Source organism: Hippocampus bargibanti, linkage group LG01 (assembly GCF_051943395.1).
Source record: "Hippocampus bargibanti isolate YZ-2025 linkage group LG01, ASM5194339v1, whole genome shotgun sequence".
Classification (NCBI taxonomy): domain Eukaryota; kingdom Metazoa; phylum Chordata; class Actinopteri; order Syngnathiformes; family Syngnathidae; genus Hippocampus; species Hippocampus bargibanti.
Window position 1 is genome coordinate 15,056,228 of NC_142734.1, and position 25,320 is coordinate 15,081,547.

Genomic DNA, 25,320 nt, shown 5'->3' on the forward strand with positions numbered 1-25,320 from the left:
CCCTCCAGGTACTGTAGAAACCCGGCCAACTTGCACTCTCAGCTGACCATTCCAGGACTTATCTAGAAAATGCATTGACCTACAAAGATCCATCATTTATGGAGTGCTGCATGCCAAGATGTTTCAAGGGTTCAAACTTATATTGGTACGCTAAATCTTTAGGTAGAACCAGAGCCTTGTTGAAAGTTGCCAGCCTTAATTTTTTTAATGAAATGGTATTAGCCAGGATTTCAAATGTGGCATTTCCTTCAAAGATATCTTACATTTGTCAATATATTTTAAGTGGAATGCTTTTGTTCGATACGATGCACTTGCGTCTTTTAACTCAGTTTTCATTTTCCGATTATGATTTTTTTGTTAAATTCCTGGCAGTAACTGTGGCCAGGTTTCCACACTTTGGGACTATCAGTCTGGACAGAATCCAGGAGAATCCTAACACACAGAGGACATTATAGCGGTTTTCACAGATGCCTGCCTGTGTGCTCACTGCCAAGCAGGATGTTGATTCAGCTGTTTCCTGTTTTTAAGGCCAATTGCATTGGTGTGTACCCATTTTAGCACCATTGCAACATTAAAGAAGATAACATGTATTTTTTTTTTCAGTTTTAATCATCTCCCCTGTGTCTGAATAACATGGCTCATGACATGCTTTTGTGATGACAACAGATTTAAATACAATACCGCGCCTCGTTCCCAAAAGATCCGCATGACCCAAATCATTTGTCATCTGATATATAAATGTTTTCTATTTACACCAGGGGTCTCAAACTCGCGGACCGCGGGCCAACTGCTGCCACTCAAAAGAATATTTTGTGGCCCGCCTTGATATGAAAGATTAATGTTAGTGTGGCCCGCATGATTGATACGAATGAAACTTGTGTGTGGAACTGAACAAGTAGGCAAGAGAAGCCATGTTTAGGACAGTTCATGTTCAATATTTTCTTTGTTAAGAAAGTTAAAGGTTAAAGAACTGTGAATACAGACATTTGAAACTTATAAAATAATTAGTTTTCCTGTGTTTTTTTTATTTTGTATTCATTTTTCCATTTATTCATTTAATTCATTTTTTGTGTGTTAAAAATAAAGATTTTGAGAACATTGCAATGTTTTATCTGTGTTTCTTGCAGAAATCCTGATGCGGCCCAGCCTCACCCAGACTCTGCCTCCAGCGGCCCTCGGGTCAATTGAGTTTGAGACCCCCGATTAACACAGAGCTCACAACTTGAAACAAAGGGAACTCTTTTAATCTATGGTACTACCAATGGATGCTAACTGCTGAGGGTGAAAGGATCACTAATCTGAGAAAAAAAGAGAAGACACAACCAATGTTCCCTCTAAACTGCGCGTGTGTGCAATCGCGCACTGCTTGCACATACTCCGCGCACAAGAACATCTATGCAGCGCACATTTTGCAATGTAACTCAATGAGTGACAGGTGTCCAGACAATAATGCCGTACAGTTCACGTACACTACGTAGCCAATCGGACCAGAACGGCGCAAATGTGGCCTGCCCATACGCGCCGTGATACTGGCGTGATACTGGTGTGTGGCCACAGCGTACACATCTGATGTGGCTCATAGTGGTCCTTAGTGTGCCCAGGGAGCTTGTGTGTCTGCTCAGACACATGAAAAATTAGAGGGAACATTGGACACAACCATTTGCACTCAGAAATAATGCAAATATTCCATTAACGCAACATTTGCTGTCGGAAGTCAAGCCTGGAGCAACCTGGAGGAGTTTTCCTACTTATTTTTTTTCCTTTCCTTTCTTTCAACTTTGCTGCTATGAATGAGGAATTCTCCAATGTGAGGTGAATTAGTTTTCTTATCTCAACCAACCCCACATAGACAGAGGAAGAGAGTGAAACCAGTTCAAAACCTTTTAAATGTCAGGAAGCACTTGCGTAACTTCAGTTATTCTAGAGTTTCTCCCTCACATACCTGCACATACGCATAGAGAACGAACCACATGAATGGCAGTTCCTCCCCTCGGGACGCAGTGTGTGCACTCTATGCTAACTGTCATTTGACAAATTAAGGCAGCATTGACTCATCAGTAGTGAGCATTATCATATGAGCTTAGCCTTTGACATTAACAATCACTCACCCGCCCTCATCGAAAGCCTGGAAATTTTTTTTAATTATGACCCTTTCTTTAAAGGGCAACCGACGTGACTTTTTTGTTTTTTAACTGACATCAGAAAAACGTTTTACAGCATCTAAAATACCCAAAACACGCAGTATGATATTTTTATTAAAATGCAAAACACCAATAAAAATGACTTAAAGTGTCCAAAATCTGCAAAAAAGTGAGCTGCGAATTGGGCATTTTCAGAAAGTCCCGCCCCCAGTTCGTGACGTCACGCCAAGACGTCTTGCATTGCTGGAGAATCCAAACAATGGCTTCAAATTTGGAGAATATGCTTTCTTGTTACACATCCAGTTATGACTATAATTCAAATCGTTCTGAAGAGGAAAGCATACATGTTTGCAATCGATTAAAGAATTATATGTGCCATTTTGAGGCAACATTGGGGGAAAATCTCACCCAAAAAAAAGAGGCACAAAATGGCGACCTCCAGTGGCCACCTCCGACGGGCTGATAAATTACTTATATGGAGCTTGGATGCCCTCTTCTGGCGGCTTTTGGGTGGAACACGGTTCTCAGACCAAACATGTACAGCAAAATACATTGACGTGATGGAAGTTCTGCTACAATGTGTCTTTTTTCGGTCAGGGGGCGGTCCTTTCATGACATCACGTACGGACGTGTCACCAACTCAAAAACAAGACTTCCTGAATATTCAGAGCGAGTCTTAAAATGTAAAATATAGCTATATGCGGTGGAATCTTATTAAAATACGCCCAGTTGAAGTCATTTGAAGCCATTTTACAAATTATGGACACAACTTGTCCGGAGACGTCGGTTGTCCTTTAAATATGAGAGACGCCACGCACAACAACAAATTTAGTCAAAATAAGAGATTGTCCTATTAAAAGGCAATTATGAGTTCTCATGGGATGTCAAAAAACTAATTTGATAAAATAAATATTTTATCAATAAACTGACCGACCTACATATCATGTCGACACACAACATATATGTTCCCCACCAGTTTTGCACGGACACAGCTGTCACCCTGTGAGCATTTTTCATTTCATGCCAAATCAAACGTGATACCAGCTAGCCAGTGACTGGTTCTTTATGTAAATTACACTAACCCATACAAAGCAAAGACATTTTTATACAGTACGGTGGATTTTCTGTCCAATCTCAATGTTGAGCTACTCAAGGGTATATGCAATGCAAGGGAGAGTGATCACATGACCTCATGGATTTGCGCCTTATATAAAGTAAGAGCTTTTAGCAGCAGGGGGTGGATCACTGTGGTGCACTATTCGCATGCCAGTAGCGTGTCATTACATGGAAAAAAACAAAGTGTGGAGACAAAAACAAACACATGAGAGAATGCAACTGCCAGGCAAGTGTGTTCATGAAGCAGTGGTGGTGGTTTGACAGTCAGCCTGCATTGCAGGTGTAACTGGAAGGATGATGTTGGAGGTTGCTAATGCTTGTTTGAACCGAAGTGGGTGGGGGTTGTTTTTTTGGCATGAAATATGTTTCTTGCCTGCCCTTACACCAGAGGTGCCCAAACTATTTTATTCAAGGGGTGCGTGGGGATGCGTGGGGAAATAAGAAGACAAGGGCTGGGTTAAAAGTCATCATCAACAAACTAAGACCATTCTATTTTACAGAGGGTGGCAAATGGGCCCCAAGCCATATAGTTTAGACATACCTGCTCAACGCCATCTAAGCTACATACAAAGTACAAGCGCAAATTTATTGCTGAAGAGGAAGAGGTGAGGGAGAGGAGGAACACAGATGAACATATATACTCTGACTGCCACATAACCTCTGGCATCCACTGGATAAATATGGCCGATATCTCATCATCAGTGAAGTAGGGAAGAGGTTATTACCTCTGTATGTTTCACTCTCTTTCGGATAGTGTGAGGCTAATTGTTCATTGCCTGCATTCATGCATTTCAGTGGCAGCGACTCTCCGATTTGCTTATTTGCCACCAATAAAAAATTACATTATTAATATACTTATGGAATGCAATACAAAACTTATATTCCATATGCTGGATGTATTGATCAATGCTGCGAGCAATCGACTGAATTTTGCCTGGAATCCTATCATGTCGTGAAAGATCATGTGGTAAAACAAAATATTTTTGAGTGGATATTACATCCGCGATGGGGTGATGTTGTTCATTTGGCTTTCAAATTTGGAGTCGCAGCACAACTGGATGCTGAAGGTCAGCCACTCATGGAATCACGAATCCCAGAAAATTGCTTGACAGGGAAGCTAAGTGTGGTCAAATTGCTTTGTGTGTGGCAGCAGGAGTGCTTGAGAATATGCAGGAGACAGAGAAGAGAATCATCCCATCATCTCTCTGATCAGTTGTGTGCACGTGTCACATTACTTCTGCATGGCAGTGGATGTAGGTCACACACGGACTGACTACACACTCACAAACATACGCCTATTCCAGATATCGATTTTTCAATGGACAGTGACATATACAAAAATGAGATTAGAGATGGCCCTAAAGGCTAGTAAAAAAAGAAAAAACATAGAGGTAAGAAGAGTGTAAAAAAAGTACCACTTTGACTAATAAATGGATTGATATACTGTAGGCCCCTCCATGAGTCATCACCTTACCGTGGTGGAGGGGTTTGTGTGTCCCAATGATCCTAGGAGCTAGGTTGTCTGGTGCTTCATGCCCCTGGTAGGGTCACCCATGGCAAACAGGTCCTGGGTGAGGGACCAGACAAAGTACGACTCAGAAGACCCCATATGATGAAAAAGATAAATGGATTCAGTTTTCCCTTGCCCGGACGCGGGTCACCGGGGACTCTCTCTGGAGCCAGGCCTGGAGATGGGGCTCGTTGGCGAGCGCCTGGTGGCCGGGCCTACACCCATGGGGCCCGGTCGGGCTCAGCCCGAAGAGGAAACGTGGGTCCCCCTTCTCAAGGGCTCACCACTCATGGGAGGGGCCAGAGGGGTCGGGTGCAATGTGAGCTGGGCAGCGGCCAAAGGCGGGGACCCTGGCGGTCCGACCCTCGACTGCAGAAGCTAGCTCTGGGGACGTGGAATGTCACCTCTCTTACAGGGAAGGAGCCTGAGCTGGTGCACGAGGTTGAAAAGTTCCGACTAGACATAGTTGGGCTTGCCTCCACACACAGCCTGGGTTCCGGTACCAGCCCTCTCGAGAGGGGTTGGACTCTCTTCCACTCTGGAGTTGCCCACGGTGAGAGGCGTAGAGCAGGTGTCGGCATACTTATTGCCCCCCGACTCGCCGCCTGTACATTGGGATTCACCCCAGTAGACGAAAGGGTTGCTTCCCTCCGCCTTCAGGTGGGGGGACGGGTTCTGACTGTTGTCTGTGCATATGCACCAAACAGCAGTTCAGTGTACCCATCCTTTTTGGAGACCTTAGGGGGTGTGCTGGAGAGCGCTCCCCCTGGGGACTCCCTTGTTCTGCTGGGCGATTTCAATGCTCATGTGGGCAATGACAGTGGGACCTGGAAGGGCGTGATTGGGAGGAATGCCCCCCCCCCCCCCCCCCCCGATCAGAACAGGAGTGGTGTCTTGTTATTAGACTTCTGTGCTCAACACGGATTGTCTATAACAAACACTTTATTCAAACATAAGGGTATCCATATGTGCACGTGGCACCAGGACACCCTTGGTCGCAGTTCGATGATTGACTTTATAGTTGTATCATCGGATTTGCGGCCTCATGTTTTGGACACTCGAGTGAAGAGAGGGGCGGAGCTGTCAACTGATCACCACCTGGTGGTGAGTAGGCTCCGTTGGTGGGGGAAGATGCCAGTCCGACCTGGAAGACCCAAACGTGTTGTGAGGGTTTGTTGGGAACGTCTGGCAGAATCCCCTGTCAGAAGGAGTTTCAACTCCCACCTCCGGCAGAACTATACACATGTCCCGGGGGAGGTGGGGGACATTGAGTCCGAATGGACCATGTTCCGTACCTCCCTTGCTGAGGCGGCAAATCAGAGTTGCGGCCGTAAGGTGGTTGGTGCCTGTCGTGGAGGCAATCCCCGTACTCGCTGGTGGACACCAGTAGTAAGGGATGCCGTAAAGCTGAAGAAGGAGTCCTACCGGGCTTATATAGCCTGTGGGACTCCTGAGACAGCTGACACGTATCGACTAGCCAAGCGGAATGCAGCCTCGGTGGTCGCCGAGGCAAAAACACGGGCATGGGAAGAGTTCGGTGAGGCCATGGAAGCCGACTTCCGGACCGCTTCGAGGAAATTCTGGTCCACCATCCGGCGTCTCAGGAGGGGAAAGCAGTGCACCACTAACACTGTGTACAGTGAGGGTGGGGCGCTGCTGACTTCGACTCGAGACGTCGTGAACCGGTGGGCAGAGTACTTCGAAGACCTCCTCAACTCCACCAACACGCCTTCCTTGGAGGAAGCAGTGTCTGGGGACTCCGAGGTGGGCCCTCCGATCCTTGTGACTGAAGTCACCGAGGTGGTTAAAAAGCTCCTCGGTGGCAAGGCCCCGGGGGTGGATGAGATCCGACCGGAGTTCCTAAAGGCTCTGGATGTTGTGGGGCTGTCCTGGCTGACACGCCTCTGCAACATTGCGTGGTCATCGGGGAGAGTGCCTCTGGATTGGCAGACCGGGGTGGTGGTCCCCCTTTTAAAAAAGGGGGACCGGAGGGTGTGTTCCAACTACAGAGGGATCACACTTCTCAGCCTCCCTGGAAAGGTCTATTCAGGGGTCCTAGAGGGGCGGGTCCGTCGGAAAGTCGAGCCTCAGATTGAGGAGGAACAGTGTGGTTTTCGTCCCAGCCGCGGAACAGTGGACCAGCTCTACACCCTTAGCAGGGTCCTCGAGGGCGCATGGGAATTCGCCCAACCACTCTACATGTGTTTTGTAGACTTGGAGAAAGCGTTTGACCGTGTCCCTCGTGGAGTTCTGTGGAGGGTACTTCGGGAGTATGGGGTACAGGAGCGGCTGATACGGGCCGTTCGGTCCCTATATGACCGATGTCAGAGTCTGGTTCGCATTGCCGGCAGTAAGTCGGAACCGTTTCCAGTGAGGGTTGGGCTCCGCCAAGGCTGCCCTTTGTCACCGATTCTGTTCATAACCTTTATGGACAGAATTTCTAGGCGCAGCCGAAGCGTTAAAGGTTTCCGTTTTGGTAGCCTCGGTATAGCATCTCTGCTTTTTGCAGATGATGTTGTACTGTTGGGGCCTTCAAGTGGAGCTCTCCAACTCTCCCTGGAGCGTTTCGCAGCCGAATGTGAAGCGGCTGGGATGAGAATCAGCACCTCCAAATCTGAGACAATGGTTCTCAGTCGGAAAAGGGTGGAGTGCCCTCTCCGGGTCGGGGAGGAGATTTTGCCTCAAGTGGAGGAGTTTAAGTATCTGGGTGTCTTGTTCACGAGTGAGGGTGAAAGGGGTCGAGAGGTCGACAGGCGGATCGGTGCGGCGTCTGCCGTGATGCGGACTTTGTACCGATCTGTCGTGGTGAAGAAGGAGCTGAGCCAAAAAGCAAAGCTCTCAATCTACCGGTCGATCTACGTCCCAACCCTCATCTATGGTCACGAGCTATGGGTTGTGTCCGAAAGAACGAGATCCCGGATGCAAGCGGACGAAATGAGCTTTCTCCGTCGGGTGTCCGGGCTCTCCCTTAGAGATAAGGTGAGAAGCTCGGTCATCCGGGAGGGGCTCAAAGTCGAGCCGCTTCTCCTCCACATCGAGAGGAGTCAGATGAGGTGGCTCGGGCATCTGATTAGGATGCCCCCGGGACGTCTCCCTCGTGAGGTGTTCCGGGCATGCCCCACTGGCAGGAGACCCCGGGGACGACCCAGAACACGCTGGAGAGACTATGTCTCCCAGCTGGCATGGGAACGCCTCGGGATCCGCCAGGACGAGCTGGAAGAAGTGGCTGGGGAGAGGGAAGTCTGGGCTTCCCTACTGAAGCTGCTGCCCCCGCGACCCGACCCCGGATAAGCGGCAGAAGATGGATGGATGGATGGATGGATGGATGGATATACTGTAGGGCAGCTGTAAATGTCTGAGGATGCAAATGAACTATTTACGACTAAAATAACACAGTGACCCTTCAAAATAATGTGACTAAAAATATTACATTTTGGAAGCAAAAAAACATTTTCTTCTACTTTTTGCTGTATGTCAATATGTATTTATGAACATTTAAGATTAAGGATCTTAAAACAAGTTATTTGAAACTGCAGCTTCTTTAACACGTTCTTCTTTTTTGGGTTGACCTACTCAGGTGTGGTACAGGGTTGTTGACCACCCCAAAATCTTGAAAAATTGCCTTATCATCTTTAACACAACATTATGCAGCCGTTGATCAAATATTTTTAGAACACATATATAGGTAGTCAAATGGTTAGCATGCCGGCTTCACAGTGCATAGGTCATGAGTTCAAGACCCGGTCCAGCCTCAATCGAAAAACTTAGCCTTTACTGTATTGACTCTGATTTGTAAGCTGAATGCTGTCACAACATATTACCACTAAAATGCTGTCATACAGAATATCAGCCCTTTTGAGTCATTTCAAGCAATGGAAAAAGCCCCTCACGTGCCAGATTTCCTGTCAGCATTCATCGGGTCTGTTTGGGAAGATTTTGAGGTCGGTCGGGGGCTGACAGAGCTGCGAACGCCAGCATTGTGACACTCAAGTGTCACATTCTCTTAACTTAAATGTTTTTTTCTGCATCAGATGTCAGAGTGGCGGCTGTGTTTCCCATAGGCCTGAAGGCAGTCGGGGTCCTGTGACCCACTGGGATTCGAGCAGGAAGTCAACAATACATTGTTGAAACATCTTGCCAAAGTTACTTTTAAAGAGTAATACGGGTGAATTAATATTTTCTCAGGCTGGGTAAAGCAATGCAATTTGTCAATATGAACACAGTTATATTTTTCCTCGCAAATTAACTTAATGCTGCAAAGTAGATAAAAATGAAGTGGTGTCAATCAATCAAAAGTAAAAAGCAAATTGAAAAAGAATTCAACCATGTATGTGTCTAATCACAACAAGAAATAAATTACAATTTGACTTGTATACAATGAAATACATTTTAAAAAATGCACTTTCACTTACAAATACTATTATCATGCACAACCCATTGGGTGTACTTGAACTGTTTGATGATGATATGCTAAATCAATGAGTGGAAGCAGTGTATTTCTGAGAGAATTTATTTGTTTATGAGTTCATGTGCATTTTGTGTTGGGGGCATGTTCACTGTGAGTGCAGTACTGCACTGCACCAAACTATCATGTTTATCGGAGACCAGGCTGGGAACGGAAAGTTGTACATGCAAGAAGAATGACTGGGTGGATGAAAGACAAGGGGAAAATATATTCACGCTGCAGGTCTGTGGTGCCATATTCTAATAAAATACAGTAAAGTCTCGTTATATCGATATTCAAGGGAGTCTCATCCGGGAGGGGCTCAAAGTCGAGCCGCTTCTCCTCCACATCGAGAGGAGTCAGATGAGGTGGCTCGGGCATCTGATTAGGATGCCCCCGGGACGTCTCCCTCGTGAGGTGTTCCGGGCATGCCCCACTGGCAGGAGACCCCGGGGACGACCCAGAACACGCTGGAGAGACTATGTCTCCCAGCTGGCATGGGAACGCCTCGGGATCCGCCAGGACGAGCTGGAAGAAGTGGCTGGGGAGAGGGAAGTCTGGGCTTCCCTACTGAAGCTGCTGCCCCCGCGACCCGACCCCGGATAAGCGGCAGAAGATGGATGGATGGATGGATGGATGGATGGATGGATGGATATACTGTAGGGCAGCTGTAAATGTCTGAGGATGCAAATGAACTATTTACGACTAAAATAACACAGTGACCCTTCAAAATAATGTGACTAAAAATATTACATTTTGGAAGCAAAAAAACATTTTCTTCTACTTTTTGCTGTATGTCAATATGTATTTATGAACATTTAAGATTAAGGATCTTAAAACAAGTTATTTGAAACTGCAGCTTCTTTAACACGTTCTTCTTCTTTTTTGGGTTGACCTACTCAGGTGTGGTACAGGGTTGTTGACCACCCCAAAATCTTGAAAAATTGCCTTATCATCTTTAACACAACATTATGCAGCCGTTGATCAAATATTTTTAGAACACATATATAGGTAGTCAAATGGTTAGCATGCCGGCTTCACAGTGCATAGGTCATGAGTTCAAGACCCGGTCCAGCCTCAATCGAAAAACTTAGCCTTTACTGTATTGACTCTGATTTGTAAGCTGAATGCTGTCACAACATATTACCACTAAAATGCTGTCATACAGAATATCAGCCCTTTTGAGTCATTTCAAGCAATGGAAAAAGCCCCTCACGTGCCAGATTTCCTGTCAGCATTCATCGGGTCTGTTTGGGAAGATTTTGAGGTCGGTCGGGGGCTGACAGAGCTGCGAACGCCAGCATTGTGACACTCAAGTGTCACATTCTCTTAACTTAAATGTTTTTTTCTGCATCAGATGTCAGAGTGGCGGCTGTGTTTCCCATAGGCCTGAAGGCAGTCGGGGTCCTGTGACCCACTGGGATTCGAGCAGGAAGTCAACAATACATTGTTGAAACATCTTGCCAAAGTTACTTTTAAAGAGTAATACGGGTGAATTAATATTTTCTCAGGCTGGGTAAAGCAATGCAATTTGTCAATATGAACACAGTTATATTTTTCCTCGCAAATTAACTTAATGCTGCAAAGTAGATAAAAATGAAGTGGTGTCAATCAATCAAAAGTAAAAAGCAAATTGAAAAAGAATTCAACCATGTATGTGTCTAATCACAACAAGAAATAAATTACAATTTGACTTGTATACAATGAAATACATTTTAAAAAATGCACTTTCACTTACAAATACTATTATCATGCACAACCCATTGGGTGTACTTGAACTGTTTGATGATGATATGCTAAATCAATGAGTGGAAGCAGTGTATTTCTGAGAGAATTTATTTGTTTATGAGTTCATGTGCATTTTGTGTTGGGGGCATGTTCACTGTGAGTGCAGTACTGCACTGCACCAAACTATCATGTTTATCGGAGACCAGGCTGGGAACGGAAAGTTGTACATGCAAGAAGAATGACTGGGTGGATGAAAGACAAGGGGAAAATATATTCACGCTGCAGGTCTGTGGTGCCATATTCTAATAAAATACAGTAAAGTCTCGTTATATCGATATTCAAGGGAGTCCGAAAAAATATCGATATAACCGGGACTATCGATATATCCGACCCTGTTTGCATGTAATTTTCTCCGTGCGTGCATAGAAATAGTATCGATATAACCGGGACTATCGATATATCCGATATCGATATAACGAGACTTTACTGTACTAACAATAGATTAGTCTTCTTTCCATGTACATTTAAAGACAGCGGAATTGGGAGTAAAATGCTCCATCCATCCATCCATGCTCTTTGACAGACTAGCATATAGACGTCATCAATTAGTTGCATTTTGTTTCTTTCACACTTGCATTGATCAGGTCAATCTGATCTGTGCATTGACAGCAAATGCACACTCGCAAGTCTGAAAAGATATGCATGTCTTTTGGAGTTCAGGGGTCACTCCTAAAGACTTTCTATGACTCTGTGGTGGCATCAGCCATCCACTATGGCATTGTCTGCTGGTCAGGCAGCATCACCACCCGGGACAGAAAAAGACTGGAGCGCTTTGTCAAGCGGGCCAGTTCTGTCGTGGGCTGCTCGCTGGACTCTCTAGAGGAGGTGGGCAACAGACGGACGCTAGCTAAACTAAAAGCTATGACGGACAGCCCCTCCCACCCCCTCCTGCCCATCCTGACAGCTCTGGGTAGCTCCTTTAGCCAGAGACTATTACACCCGCGCTGCAAGAAGGAGAGGTACCGCCGCTCGTTCCTACCGACTGCTGTCAGTCTTCACAATTCCCAATGATCACATGTGAAAAAAAAAAAAACTGGACACTTGTAAATATGGGTTGTTGCAATATATCTAAATGCATTTCTTGATTCTGCACTATGTACAGTCTTGTTTATAGAACGGTTTTTGCACATCTACATTTGCACAGTATACAGTTGACATTTTTATTTTGTTATGCTTAGAATATCTTGTTTTCTATCCTTTCACTCCCACCCCAACCCCATCCCTCTTCAATTGCTGCTGTGGACTGCAAATTTCCCCATTGCGGGACAAATAAAGGTATTCTGATTCTGATTCTGATTCTGATGTCCAAATCAGGCCACTTGAGAACGAAAGAAAGGAATTGTGTGACATCAACCACACATTCAGTAAATCAATAACATATGTCGGGCTACTTCCCGTCTCTATCATTTTTCTGCTCGCCATTTGGCAAACAGAGGGCCTCTTCGTATTATGTATTTTCCTTTCCAATTCGAGTGAGATGAAGCTTAAATACTTTGAACAAAGGTTGTTCCATTTCTAAAAATGCTTACGAAAGGTGCCTTGATGAAACACTTTATGATTATGGCATAACAAATTAATTGTGTGGCCAAAAAAAATCAGATAGATTATTCATGGTCTGTTGTACATATGTGTCCCCTCTCTGTTTCAAAAATATTATATAACTAAAATGACAAGGATTATTATCATCATAACTTCATTAATTAAAGATAGTGCGCCAGGCAATGCACACTTGGAGCCCGTTTTTTGACCATACATTTACAGGTGACCCCTGCTATTCTTAGGAGAATAGTAACCAGAAAAGACCGCGAACAGCAAAAAAGCCATGTTATAAGTGATGCGGGCTATCGATGGACCACTCCTGTATGACTGAGAGCTTACACAGACGTGATGCGGGCTAGTTATTTTATGCATTACATATTTTAAGTAAATTTTCAGATTAATCTGCTAACTATATTTTTTTCTGTCAAAAATTGATATCTATGTAAAAAAATGCCTAAATCGGTCGAGCCTTACTCACGACCAATCTTCACAACAATAAAAAAAAGTCTATGAAAAGGTTTCTCCAGCCGTCATCTATACTTCTTTGTTTTGCTTCTCATCCAAGAGGCTTCGTTAGCGAACTAAAATTTGCTGGTAGAATTGGTAGAATTGACTATATATATGTATGTGTGTGTGTATATATATATATATATATATATATATATATATATATATATATATATATATTCTCTTGCTAAGAAATAGATGGTATGAATAGTCCTCTGCTCCCCCCAACCTGAGAGCTAACACAGACAAACAATAAAAAAGGTACATTATTTACTGAGATTAATTGACAGCAGTAATATTTGAAGCACCAGGGCACAGACAATGTTAACAGCAGTTTCACACTGTAGACTTACATCAGCTAAACACATTGTCATGTGACGAAGGAAAGTGGAGTTGATCTCACTAACAGTTATGTCAATTCAAAAGGAACCACCTTCTGATTCTGCCCTGGCCCAATGATGGTTTCCACAAAAATTAACCAACTACCTGTAAAAGGTTGGGAGATCAGACATTCCCAAGATGACCAAACAAGAAGGAAGATCGCTGTAAGATTCTTCTGATTTTCCTTATAACTTCATCTTTGCCCTCACTGCTATTTCCATTCATTGCCACTTTTGTCTGGAAAATGCTTGTTATCTCAACATCGTCACCTGACCTAAACTGACACTCCTCTTAAACCTGAGCTGTCTCTGTTTACAATTGGGACATGAACTGCAAATGGCCTTATTGCCCTAAGTAATGAAAGACAAACAGAATCAGTCTCAACAAAACAGCCCCCTCCTGTCCGAAACAAACACACATTAAACCCCTAAACACACACATACAAAAGATGTTTGTTTACCGCCTGAGCTTCCGTTCACACTCTCTGTGCTGGACTGCGAAGGAGTGGTGCTGTGGAAGAAAGAGCGGATTGTGCTGGGGCTTCCCACTGGCGTCAAGGAAGCAGATGCGTCCTTGCGGGAGAAGATGCCACTGAAGAAGCGTACCAGCCTCCTCTCACTCGACTGTACTTTTCCTTCTCCTCTCCGAAGGGCCGCACCGTCCTTGCGTGGAGTCAGAACCTGTAGGTCGCTATTGTCCAGTGTGTGATTCTTACTGCCATGAGCATTCTCCCACCGACTATGTTCAAACACGGGATCTGTCTTGTTCAGAATGGCTCCGACCTCCAGCGTCCGACTCTTTCCTATGGTGCCTAGGCGAGGATGGCTGGTGTGGCTCTGCAGCATGGCATCCACTTGGTTTCCTTTTGGGACTCCGGAGGCCAGATAGTGGTATGCGCAAGCAGAGCTGCTATGGTGTTTGTCCTTCATTCGTGCTTGCAAATGTAGCCGCTCGCTGCCCGTCCAGTGCCGGAAGCTGAAGCTGCGGCGGAGCAGCCTGGTGGGATCCTGTTGAAGTGGAGTCTCTGGTGTTGGTGGTGTCCCGTTTGAAGCTGTCATTCCGTTTATGTGTGGCAGCGTATCACTGTAGGTGAATGACTCAGGGTCTGTCTCCAAACTTTTTGATTTGAAGAGGTTCTTCATCTTCATCATGCCACTACTCACAGCAATCCCAGGAGAGTCTGTTCTGGTAGGAATGTTCTTCTCATGTTTGTGAGAAGCTATCGGTTCATGCAAATTTATCAACGGGGTGTTGTTTTTCTTTGTTATTTGACCATGCTTCTTGCAGTACAGCTTCAGACTCCCTTGCTCCAGCTGGCCAGTGCTATACGTCCTGAAGCTCCTCATGTGTGTTTGCGATAAAAAATCATCTGATTCATTCTCCACTTCCTGCAATTGTTCTAGTGGACCACAGTGCGGGGTCTCAAGTGAGGCTTGCTGCCTGAAGATCCCTACTTTTGACTTTTCCATGGGGCCAGCGCCATCTTCCAATGTCTCCTTCTTCACCAGCGTAAGGGAGATGCGGAACACCGTTTTCCTCTGAGGCGTCCCTCTCTCCATCCCTTCAGAACAGTTCCCCTCCAGGAGGAACATGGCTGAAATTGTAAATCAGCACCTCTAAAAAAAACTCCATAAACATCCTGTACAGCAGCTCCCTTACAGGCAGGAGATGACTCACGTGCGCACATTTCTCAACATGTTAAACAAGTTGAACAGCACCAATGGTGAACACAATTGAGCGATCTCCAGTCACCCAGAGGCGCAAAAGCGAACAGGAAATACATTCCGCCTTCATCCCCATAGGATTCAGTTGGCCACGCAAAGTCTTCCCCCTCAAAAAGGGAGGGAAAAAACAACGCGCAGGTGTCTTCCCCGACAGGATCTCGTCGCTCTATTCCAAAACCGCGCTTACATTTATTCACCGCGTTCCGTCTCCTGCGACCGCGTGGTGTCTCGTTGTGGGCGTGCATGCCCTGGGCCGCCAGACGACCATCCTTCACCTTCACGACGGAATCATCATCATCATCATCTAAAAAAGCTTCACATCAACAAGAAGAGGGCCGTCCGCAAGTCTCTATGGCGTCCGCTCCGTTTCACTCGAACGCGCACGGACTCAAGCATACACACTCGCAGGCCACAGAGAAAACATGGGATGGATAATCAAGCGGTGCTGCCAGCTTTGCTGTTGAGCGACCTTGCACTCCCTCCCCACGAGAGTTTTCCATTACAGATAAAAACACATTAAACTCGGCCGACTGCCGCGTGTTTTTTGCGATTTCCTCTTCAGTCATTCTCTCCAACCGGAGGCTGCCAAAATACCATCACGGATTTTACTTTGTACCGAAAGGGGCGGAATGTGCTCGCAAAGTTTATAGCTGTCAGTCAAATTTATCGGTAACGCCCCCAACACCCGCCTGCTCAACTTGGCTGCTGTTTCGCAAATTCAGTTTCATCCGTGGTGTGAACATGTGTGCTATTGGATTCACAGTTCAGTTAGTGGGATGAGGGAAGACTATCGATCTTATATTTTTTTCGAATCAAAATTAGCCACTTCTCCCCCAGATCGATACTGATGAGGGCAAATAAAAATGGGACAAATCGGAGTGCTGGGGCACTTCACCTAGTGTTTCTGATGTTTAAAACCATCAATATGAAGGAGAACAAATTACGTGTGGCTGTTCGACGTAAACAAACAAAACAAATCTCAGTTTGGTTATTCTAAGCATACTAAAAATGTAAGAAGACTGAGATGTATACTGTAAATGTGCAAAAAAATGTTTCATAAAAAACTGTACATAGTGCAAGTATCAAAGAAAGGGCATAATTGTGAACCGATCTTAAAAAGACCATTTTGGCTCAACTCCCAGCAGCCAACGACAATGTTGCCCCCAATTGCTACTATTGTCACGGCAATCATATATATATACAGTAAAGTCTCGTTATATCGATATTCAAGGGAGTCCGAAAAAAATATCGATATAACCGGGACTATCGATATATCCGATATCGATATAACGAGACTTTACTGTATATATATATATATATATATATATATATATATATATATATATATATATATATATATATATATATATATATTATCGCTGCGTACGTTGGGATTGATAAAAGTAGCACGTGTGCATGCGCGATAAACTGTCTGTATTTCCGCTTATGTTAGGGTTTTTTGATCATTTCAAATAATGTATGGCAAACTACAACTTGTATACGGGAATTGCAATCATTTACAAAGGCAGCTATTATCCAAGGTTGGCGGGTAAGCAACAGTGTGGTTATCTCCTTTCTTTGCACTAATCCGCTTGTTAGGGTTTTTTGATCATTTCAAATAATGTATGGCAAACTACAACTTTTATACGGGAATTGCAATCATTTACAAAGGCAGCTATTATCCAAGGTTGGCGGGTAAGCAACAGTGTGGTTATCTCCTTTCTTTGCACTAATCCCTGCTTATTGCTTTTGCATTGATCTTGCATATTCATGTTATTACAGCATTTAAACCGTCACCCTTCTCCCGCCTAACAACAACAATTTTGCACATCACTGGCTGAAAAGGTCAGAGTTTGAGTGGGTGACTCATCCCATTGACGATGAGGTGATTAAGCGCGAAACCATATTGTACCATGTCAAAATCCGTTTTAGTGATATGTTCAATATGCAAGGTCACCTTTACGGTTTGATTTGAAACTGGGATGCAGTTAACGTGGCGAGGCCAACATAAAATATGACCCATCCTCCCAGTTTCACTCATTCACCATTTTATTGTTCACCGTGTCGTGTTATGATGGCAGATGCTTACACCAGAATGCTGCAGCGGCAGAAGTTATATCATTTCCCTCCCCCATAGTGCCAACCCCCACTGGAGACAGTAAAAATGGGTCAGTCAGCCAGTGATGGGAAGAGCGGGAGAGCAGTTTGAGGAAGGTCCAATACTGCCTGCAGGCAGCTCAACAAACCCAGTGCCATTCAAAATAAAAATTTTAAGGCATACCTTTGAGACATCACATCGCACAAATAGCATCAATGTGGGTAAGAGGAGAATCAAGCCTGTTGCCCATCAAGTTTAGACACAGGGAAATTGCGATGGTAACCGCAACAACATAACTGACCCCCTTCATCAGCATTCTTGGAGGCTTCATGAAAGGTTTGATGTCAAACGTTGGTTGGTGTTTCACAGCTGGTCTGTGCTTATATGAACAACCAATCAGATGATCTCCTGTTCTCATGTAAAGTTGCCCATTGGTCTGAGACCAGAGGGCAACATGGGCAACAATTTTGCAAGCTCCCGAAGCAACAAATCCACAAATACAACAAATACATGAATGTTGCTGTGCCGATGACCATTTTGTGTTTGGGAGCCTCTGACTGAGTGAGTTGCTTGTTCTGTAGCCACAAAGGGACATACGTCTTCTTGTGCCGGTCCCAAGCCCGGATAAATACAGAGGGTTGTGTCAGGAAGAGCATCCGACGTAAAAGCTTGGCCAAAACAAACATGCGGATCAAGCCTCTAAAGATGGAGGACACTGATTTGCTGTGGCGACCCCGTAATGGGAAAAGCCGAAAGGAAAAGAAGAAGAAGACATTAGTAATGTGCCTGACCTACTTTCCTCTGCTCATCACAAGAACACCCCCACACACACACTGCACTGTCTTGAAGGCTTGACACAGCTTGAAGGTTATTATCACTCTTTTTTCCGTATTTAAAAAGAAATCTTCCAACAAACGGGAATCTTAAAGATTTTTTATCAGCAGTGACCTCTACTTTTTAATGAGAAAAACTCACATTCCGTTGGTGTGTTTACTTCACATCCATAGACAATGATCTTTGGAACATAAGATGTAAAATTATGCAATATTCATCAAACGTACACTGTGCGATTCACCAGCAGAACACATGCGGTTTATTGAGCTTGATTGTAAAACATCTCCACATGCTCAGAAATGCCAACATTCACATTCAGCAAATCAAACTAACTGCTGCCACCTGCTGAGCGTCATCCAGTAGTTCACTTTGTCTGAGCAGAATATGGACTCCACATAAAACTGCATCCAAACATTCTCATAAGCGCTTATTCTTACTGGGCTGACTTGTGAGAGCAAGGCTAACAAATAGACAACTATCCAGACTGATGTCTGTGAACAATTATTATTGGAATGAACTTAGGGGTCGGCAATGTTATTCTAATGTGATGAGATTTATCCCATAGGAACGACATCAACAGTTGCTCCGAAAGCTGGGGCGGCACACATGGTCAGAGCAACTATCACCACAAGATGTTGTTTCTGGATGTAAAAGAATGCTGACTAAAAATAATTTGAGCTGGAATCTTAGCAAATACACGTGGATGAGGACCAAAAGGCAACCAGTGAGTTATGAGTCACAGCCTGCAGTGTGGAATGTTTCAGGTATGAACATGACAATATACTTTTCAAATACTGTGAATAAAATGCTACATTCTCACAAGATTCAATCAAGGTTGTTGATCCATGAAATTAAATTGTTTAGTCTAAAACAATGGAAGACCGAGAAGTAAAACAAGTGCACTGTGTCCAAAGAACAAATTTGTAGGTTCTAAATTTAGGGACGAAACTTTATGTGTTTGGCTCTTTAAGAAAGTGTTCATGTTCTATTCATGTTTAACTCCATCTGCATACCGTCTTCTCGAAATTCTTTCTTCAAGGGAAATCTCATCCTCTGCCACTTTTCAGTCATTACTGTTCCCTCACACTGCCTTGTTGGAGACGTGGCTCCTGGGATAAGATTTCAGATCAGTCCCACAATACAGTTCACATATTAGTGAGTTGGCTGTTTGTAGTGGGGGTGGCATTTCATGAGTATAGTGGGTAGAATACATTCATATGCAGCAAAAGCTTCATGTGAAAGTTGATGATAAAGTGATATTTGTATTGTAGTTTCCGGTGTTTTTTATGACAAGGAGTATGTGATCAGAATACCTAATTTAAACGGGCAGGACAAATAACAAATGCAAAAACTTTCATCGAAAAGTTACAACTCATACAAGAATAATGAACCGTAATCACACCTTCTTTTCCTTTCGGCTTTTCCCTTCAGGGGTCGCCACAGCGAATCAGTGTCCTCAATCTAACCCGGTTTTGTGCATCCTCTTCTCTCACACCAGCTACCTTCATGTCCTCTTTCTTTGACAACATCCATAAACTTCCTCATGGGCCTTCCTCTCGGTCTCCTGCCTGGCAGTTCAAGGCTCAGCATCCTTCTCCCGACATAGTCACTCTCTCTCCTCTGGACATGTCCAAACCATCTCAGTCTGGCCTCTCTGACTTTCTCTCCAAAGCCTCCTCACACCAAGCCTACGAATTTGGACCGCAATGCATGGCTTGTCTCTCAAATCACCTTGCCGTCTGGTTTCACCAGGTGCACGCCTGCCACCCTCGCAGGAAGATGCAAGAGCATTGTTATACTAAGGAGAGGAAGTCTATTTTTATATCTGCATGTGATCCGTGTGGGACTTGCCTCTGCTATTGTTTGGGTCAGTGTCCGGCGCTTCCCTTCATTGGGGAGTGTTTGGAGAACAGGGAAGTAAGCGGCCTTGTGCAGCTGCAGCATTCGACATGCCGCTGATGCATACAACCATTAGGTGGTTCTACAGTTACAGCTTCAGCTGAAAACCCAGAGGACTCTGTGGATTTTCTTGTGAGTTTTTTCCCAGACATTTGTTTTCATTTCCATCACGAATCGGCTGGACACCTGATCAATATCAAAATAGAGTCACAGTCCTCTTTGACCAGCACAAAAGGACAGTAAGAATATATACCATACTCGGGGAGGGTAAAGCATAATCATTGTGTAGTTCTGCTTATATTCGATGTATTAGATGTCAGTAAATTTCGACAAAAAAACATGTCTTCATCTTTTGATTTTTTTGGGGGGGTAGGTTAGCATAGTGGAAAAAAGACATCAGCACTCGTCAATGTCCATCAAATTTCTATCAATTTAAGACTCAGCTCAAAACCCATGAAACCGCTCAAATGTTGATGCTGTCACAGGTCAATGGTGGATTTATTCTTAAAAGGCAGAATATCTTCAGTAATTGTCACGCAAACCAAGAAGACAGAAAGAAAAAAAACGTCAGTCAGGCTGTGGGCTTCGTGTTTGTAAAGGGGGTCAGAAGGTAGGGGGGTCCCATTGAACAAAGGGTTTAAGGCTTTAAGAGACAAAGACTCAAGACTCAGCGGGGTGACTGGAACGACACAGATTGGAAAGAGTGGGACATGGGCGGCACCAACAATCTTAGATGTACGTTCGTGAATTGCTAAAACAACACACACATTGACATGAACAGATAGTAAAGCCGCCAACCTCCATAATCTCCCTCACACTTCACTCATTTGAAGATCTGATTGCCAAACAGTGTCTGGCAAGCGGATTAAGGAAAAGGAAAAGTGGTGTTTGTCACTAATCCCGGTTCTCTTTAACTCACCATCAATTGGTCAGAGGAGAGGCTGAACCGGGACCTAGATTTGACCTACTGGTTCAGGTCACACTGCTGGGTTGATAACTTCACACCATTGAAAGCCAACTACATGCACCGTTAAACGCACGACAGTTGCCTGCACCTTTATGTTATGTTTTCTTGCTTCCTTGAGGTGTGTTTGAAAAAAAAAACAATCCATGCAACCCAGTGTTGCATGGATTGTTTATTTTCTGGATGGATTGTTTTCTGTACTAAAGAATGGCAGCAACATGCCTTCTGAGAGATTGCCTCAATGCACATGAACGACATTACAGCTGTCATGTTAATCCAGGATTCACAAAATATTTCATTATTGTTGTCGATACAGCAGTTGTGTCCATTGTTTTCATGTCACCCAACCCATCGATAGTGTCTTCTCTCTACCGTCTGCCACAGGCCAATCACACCACAAAGCACAATGGGGAAAAAGGGACTTGAAATGCAGATTAACATGCTGCCATTGCAATATGGCCACTGTGCTTCGATGAGTATTAGAATCCTGACATCACGACTCCGCCGAGAACTCACTCACTCAGCTTTATGCACAGAGAAAAGGGCCTGCAGGGCAACAGATGACGATGCGCAGAAAACACACAAGCACTTAACCGAGAGGAATTGAATGTCTGTTAATCTGCATGGGGGTAGGGTTTATGGAAGGCATTATGGACAAAAGGTGTAGAAATTTCTGCTACTGCGTTACATCAGTGATGCCTTCAGTTGAACATTTACAAATAAATAACCCTTCATCTTGGGGACAGAACATGTCAGGAAACCAAACAAAGTGATGTTTAACACTCTCTGATGGTCCTCAAGCAGAGATCAGAAAGACCAAACAGGACAAGGATAAGACTGCCTGGAAAGTTGCATGTTGGACCATAAAACTGCAGCGGTATTTGCAAACAATCCGACTTCAACTAAACTTCAATTGTTGTGTTATGTTCATCTTGTCTACTTGTTATCTAATTTACAACAGATTATTTTCTTACAGACAGTGGCTTTTTTTAGGTGTTCCTTAGGTGTCATTTTAGGTGTCAATTATCTTACATGGTTTGGCGCCAACTTAGGCAATCGTCAGAGTGTCACAGATGTTGTTGTGACGCGCCTTTTTTCAGCGGATGTTACTATGGGGGCGTGACCTACCTGTCAGATCTGACAGGCAAGTCACGTCCCCCGCTGTCCGCTCGTCCCTCCAAGATACTGCTCCAGGTGGTAGAGAGCATGTAAACTCCCTCATCCCTGTTGATGGTCCTTGGTTCTCGCTTCCGGATTTCAATGGCCTCCCTGATCCAGCGCTGATGTTTGTTTTCTTCGGTGCGGATGACTCTGGCCTTCTCCCAGTCCATGATGTCAGCGAACAGCGGGGAGCGTGACTTGCCTGTCAGATCTGACAGGTAGGTCACGCCCTCATAGTAACATCAGCTGAAAAAGGCGTGTCACAACAACATCCGTGACACTCTAACGAAGGCGGAAGTATACGGCGAAACATGTAAGGTAATTGAACACCTAAACACCTAAAAAAAGCCACTGTCTGTCTGAAAATAATCTGGTGTAAATTAAATTTCAATTGAACTGTCAAATGTATGATGGGATGAGATGTTCTAACCGAAACTGCTCATTTGTAGTTTTGAAGCCACCACATCAAAACAATGCTGACATTTACAATTCCATATGAAAACAAGAGGGGGGCCTCTGCAGTCCTATTTTAGCATGGATGCATCAGCCATGTCAATAGCCACCCATGCACAGTTTTAAATGGGTGGGTGGCTTGGTGGTTTAATATTGCCTCGAAAATTCCCTTCATGTTAACATAACAGCATTCATTACGCAACTTAACAGCCACTACAAAACCATTTTCAGCATCATGACCCGATATGGCTAGCTCATAATATGGTCGCCACATACCATAATACAATTCAGCTTTTGAAGTGTTCCTCAAACACAACCTAAGCAGCTCTGCGGAGGAGCAGCAACTCGTATCCTACCTTCAATGGCGATGACATGCTCCCTGATCTGGTTCTGAAGCAATGGCTCGTCAACTCGCTCCAGCAACTCGTAGATGGAGTAGATGTTGGGATGGACGGACTCGAACCTCTGGATTTCGGCACGGATGGCGGCCGAATTCGCGAGATGCTGCTGGTAATTCATCTCCGTGAGGGGCTTCTTCCGGTGTTGTGGGACGTTTACTGTAGAACTGAATATACGGATGCAAATTGCATAAGCACGACTTCTATTCCGCACCCTAACGATCACGATCGTACTCACAACTGCTGAGAAGTGATGGAGCTACTGGCCGCTGCAGGCACTCGGTCCCGGCCGTCTCCCGGGTCCCGCCTTGTGGACGCTGACAGACCTGCAGTAGCCTGAACAGGGCTTCTCCATGTCTCGACTGTCACGGCATGAAAGGAGGAGGACAGTGGCTCCGATTTATGGGGGTCAAAACAAGATTCCGGACCGACGTCCAGTCATAAGGAATACAGTACAATGGCCTTGCGGCTAATAGGCTACGGTAGCTGCTAGCTGGACCCCAGCTAAATCGAATTACTTAGAAGTAGCTTCCCACTTCGTGTGAGATTCTCAAATAATGTCGTTTTGGGGAATAGCAAACACGAGTATGCTAAAAAAATTGAAGTGGATATTTGGTTTGAAAACAGCTGCTTGGTGGGTCCTACCCGGAGCGTTTGGTTCGTGTTTTCTCCCCCTCGACCCTTGTTTCGTTTGTTTCAGCCTGTCGAAGTTCCGTCTCGGAAATCCGCTAGTGAGAACCGCTGCGGTTCCATTAGAAGCGATCACTTGTCCCGTTTTGTTTGGTTCCTTTCGGCCGCTGTTTCGTCCAGTGTATCGCGGTCCATCCCCGGTAGACTGGATCCACGGTACAAACGAAGGTGGAACAACCGTTATTTCCCGCATTGTTTCCTGCTAGTGTTGAGCATTTCAAAATAAACGCTCAGCGTAAGTCGAGTATCGAAGTATATGTACAGTACACTATAAACAACTTACACTTATCAGACTCATCGTTCACCCTTGTAAAAATCTAATTAGTGTTGTTACAGTAGTACGCAAAAGGCCATCCCAACATTAGACATATTACTGGGAATATTGAATAGGCTTGAACACGTCTTGCTTCCTGGAAACGAGCAACAATATCTACTTCCGCTGGGATTTATGTGGAACGTCACATCCTTTAAAATATGTCATGTCACCAGAGTGTACAAAAGCACTTAAGCAGAAGGCCAGGTATTTGTCTTTAAAAAAAGTTAAACGTCGAACTCCGCACTACAAATTACATACTTAAGTCAAAGTGAAAAATAAACTACATGGACTAAAGAACAAAAGTAAAAAAATAGTTACTGACTGTTGAGCTCTGATAATTTGGCATAAAAATTACATCAGTTTCAACTTTTATTTACACTCAGCGTAGTATGTTTTCAAAAGCATTTATGCTTTCAAAACATGTTCCTATAGTTTACGAAAGTCGTGAAATGTGTCAAAGAAAAATGTATACATTGTAGCCGTTGAGGAAAGAGCACACACGACTGAATGCGGAGACGTGTTTATTCCAACGGCTAACAAGTGGATCTCCATCAAACTGAAAATGCAGTGAAATATATGTGACATAAACCCGCCCCCTCCAGTGCACCTGCTGGGTGAGATGCCTGGCCCTAGTGCCCGACACAGCCAGAAGGAAGGTCAAGGTGAAAAATTTGCAGGGGGCTTGACCAGCCTGCCACAACGACTACGCAGTCCGTCGTTCGGTGGTGAAGGTGAAATCATTCGGGCAGGTGATCCGGGTGAGACCTGAGTGGGCGAAGGACACTCAACCCTGACATGGCGTGGTGAGGCTGGAGGTTTCGGGGGCGTCCGCGACGTGGAACGTAGGCCGGCCAAATGTCCTCGCCCATAACTAAATGAACCGGTTGACCCTGTCTATTGAAATGCCCTCCCATTGCCCACCCATACGTACGGTGGCTGGAGGGGAGAGCGGTGGGCATCGTGATGCACAAAGACAAACCGGGCTGACCTAAGAGAAGACGGAACGAATATTTTGGGGACGCAGTGGTGAAATGGTGCTGGAGTCAGGGGCACTCCTGGCCAAAGGGGGAAAGAAGGTGTACCCGAAGCTTCAGGCAGAAATTCACCAGGGACGTGGAGCGGCTGGCCGAGCACTAACTCTGCCGGAGCGGCGTTAAGGTCTTCTTTTGGGGCCGAACGTAACCCGAGCAGGACCCACAGAAGCCGGTCGACCCAGTTACCGTCCGATAGCGTGGCCCGTAGCGCAACTTTAAGTCTTCTTCTTTTCCCCTCAGGGGTCGCCACAGCGAATCAATGTCCTCCATCTATCCTGGTTTTGTGCATCCTCTTCTCTCACACCAGCTACCTTCATATCCCC

The 25,320-nt window shown here is 44.9% G+C and overlaps 1 protein-coding gene across 4 annotated transcripts in view; it reads right to left on the reverse strand.

Annotated features, from left to right (window-relative positions):
• agap1 (ArfGAP with GTPase domain, ankyrin repeat and PH domain 1) overlaps positions 1 to 23,858 on the reverse strand; it is an 86,716-nt gene extending 62,858 nt beyond the window's left edge. The window contains exons 1-3 of one of the 4 annotated variants that reach the window (XM_088998797.1): positions 23,603 to 23,858; positions 23,196 to 23,319; positions 22,916 to 23,124 (exon numbers count right to left, since the gene is read on the reverse strand). In XM_088998797.1, coding sequence (XP_088854923.1) covers positions 22,916 to 23,124; positions 23,196 to 23,319; positions 23,603 to 23,840 — 571 coding nt within the window. In that variant the 5' untranslated portion in view covers positions 23,841 to 23,858. Of the gene's footprint in view, positions 1 to 13,886; positions 15,654 to 22,915; positions 23,125 to 23,195; positions 23,320 to 23,602 lie in introns of those variants that run through there. The other 3 variants (XM_088998807.1, XM_088998780.1, XM_088998789.1) reach the window with 3 other exon arrangements.
• Between the last annotated feature and the right edge of the window lie 1,462 nt (positions 23,859 to 25,320).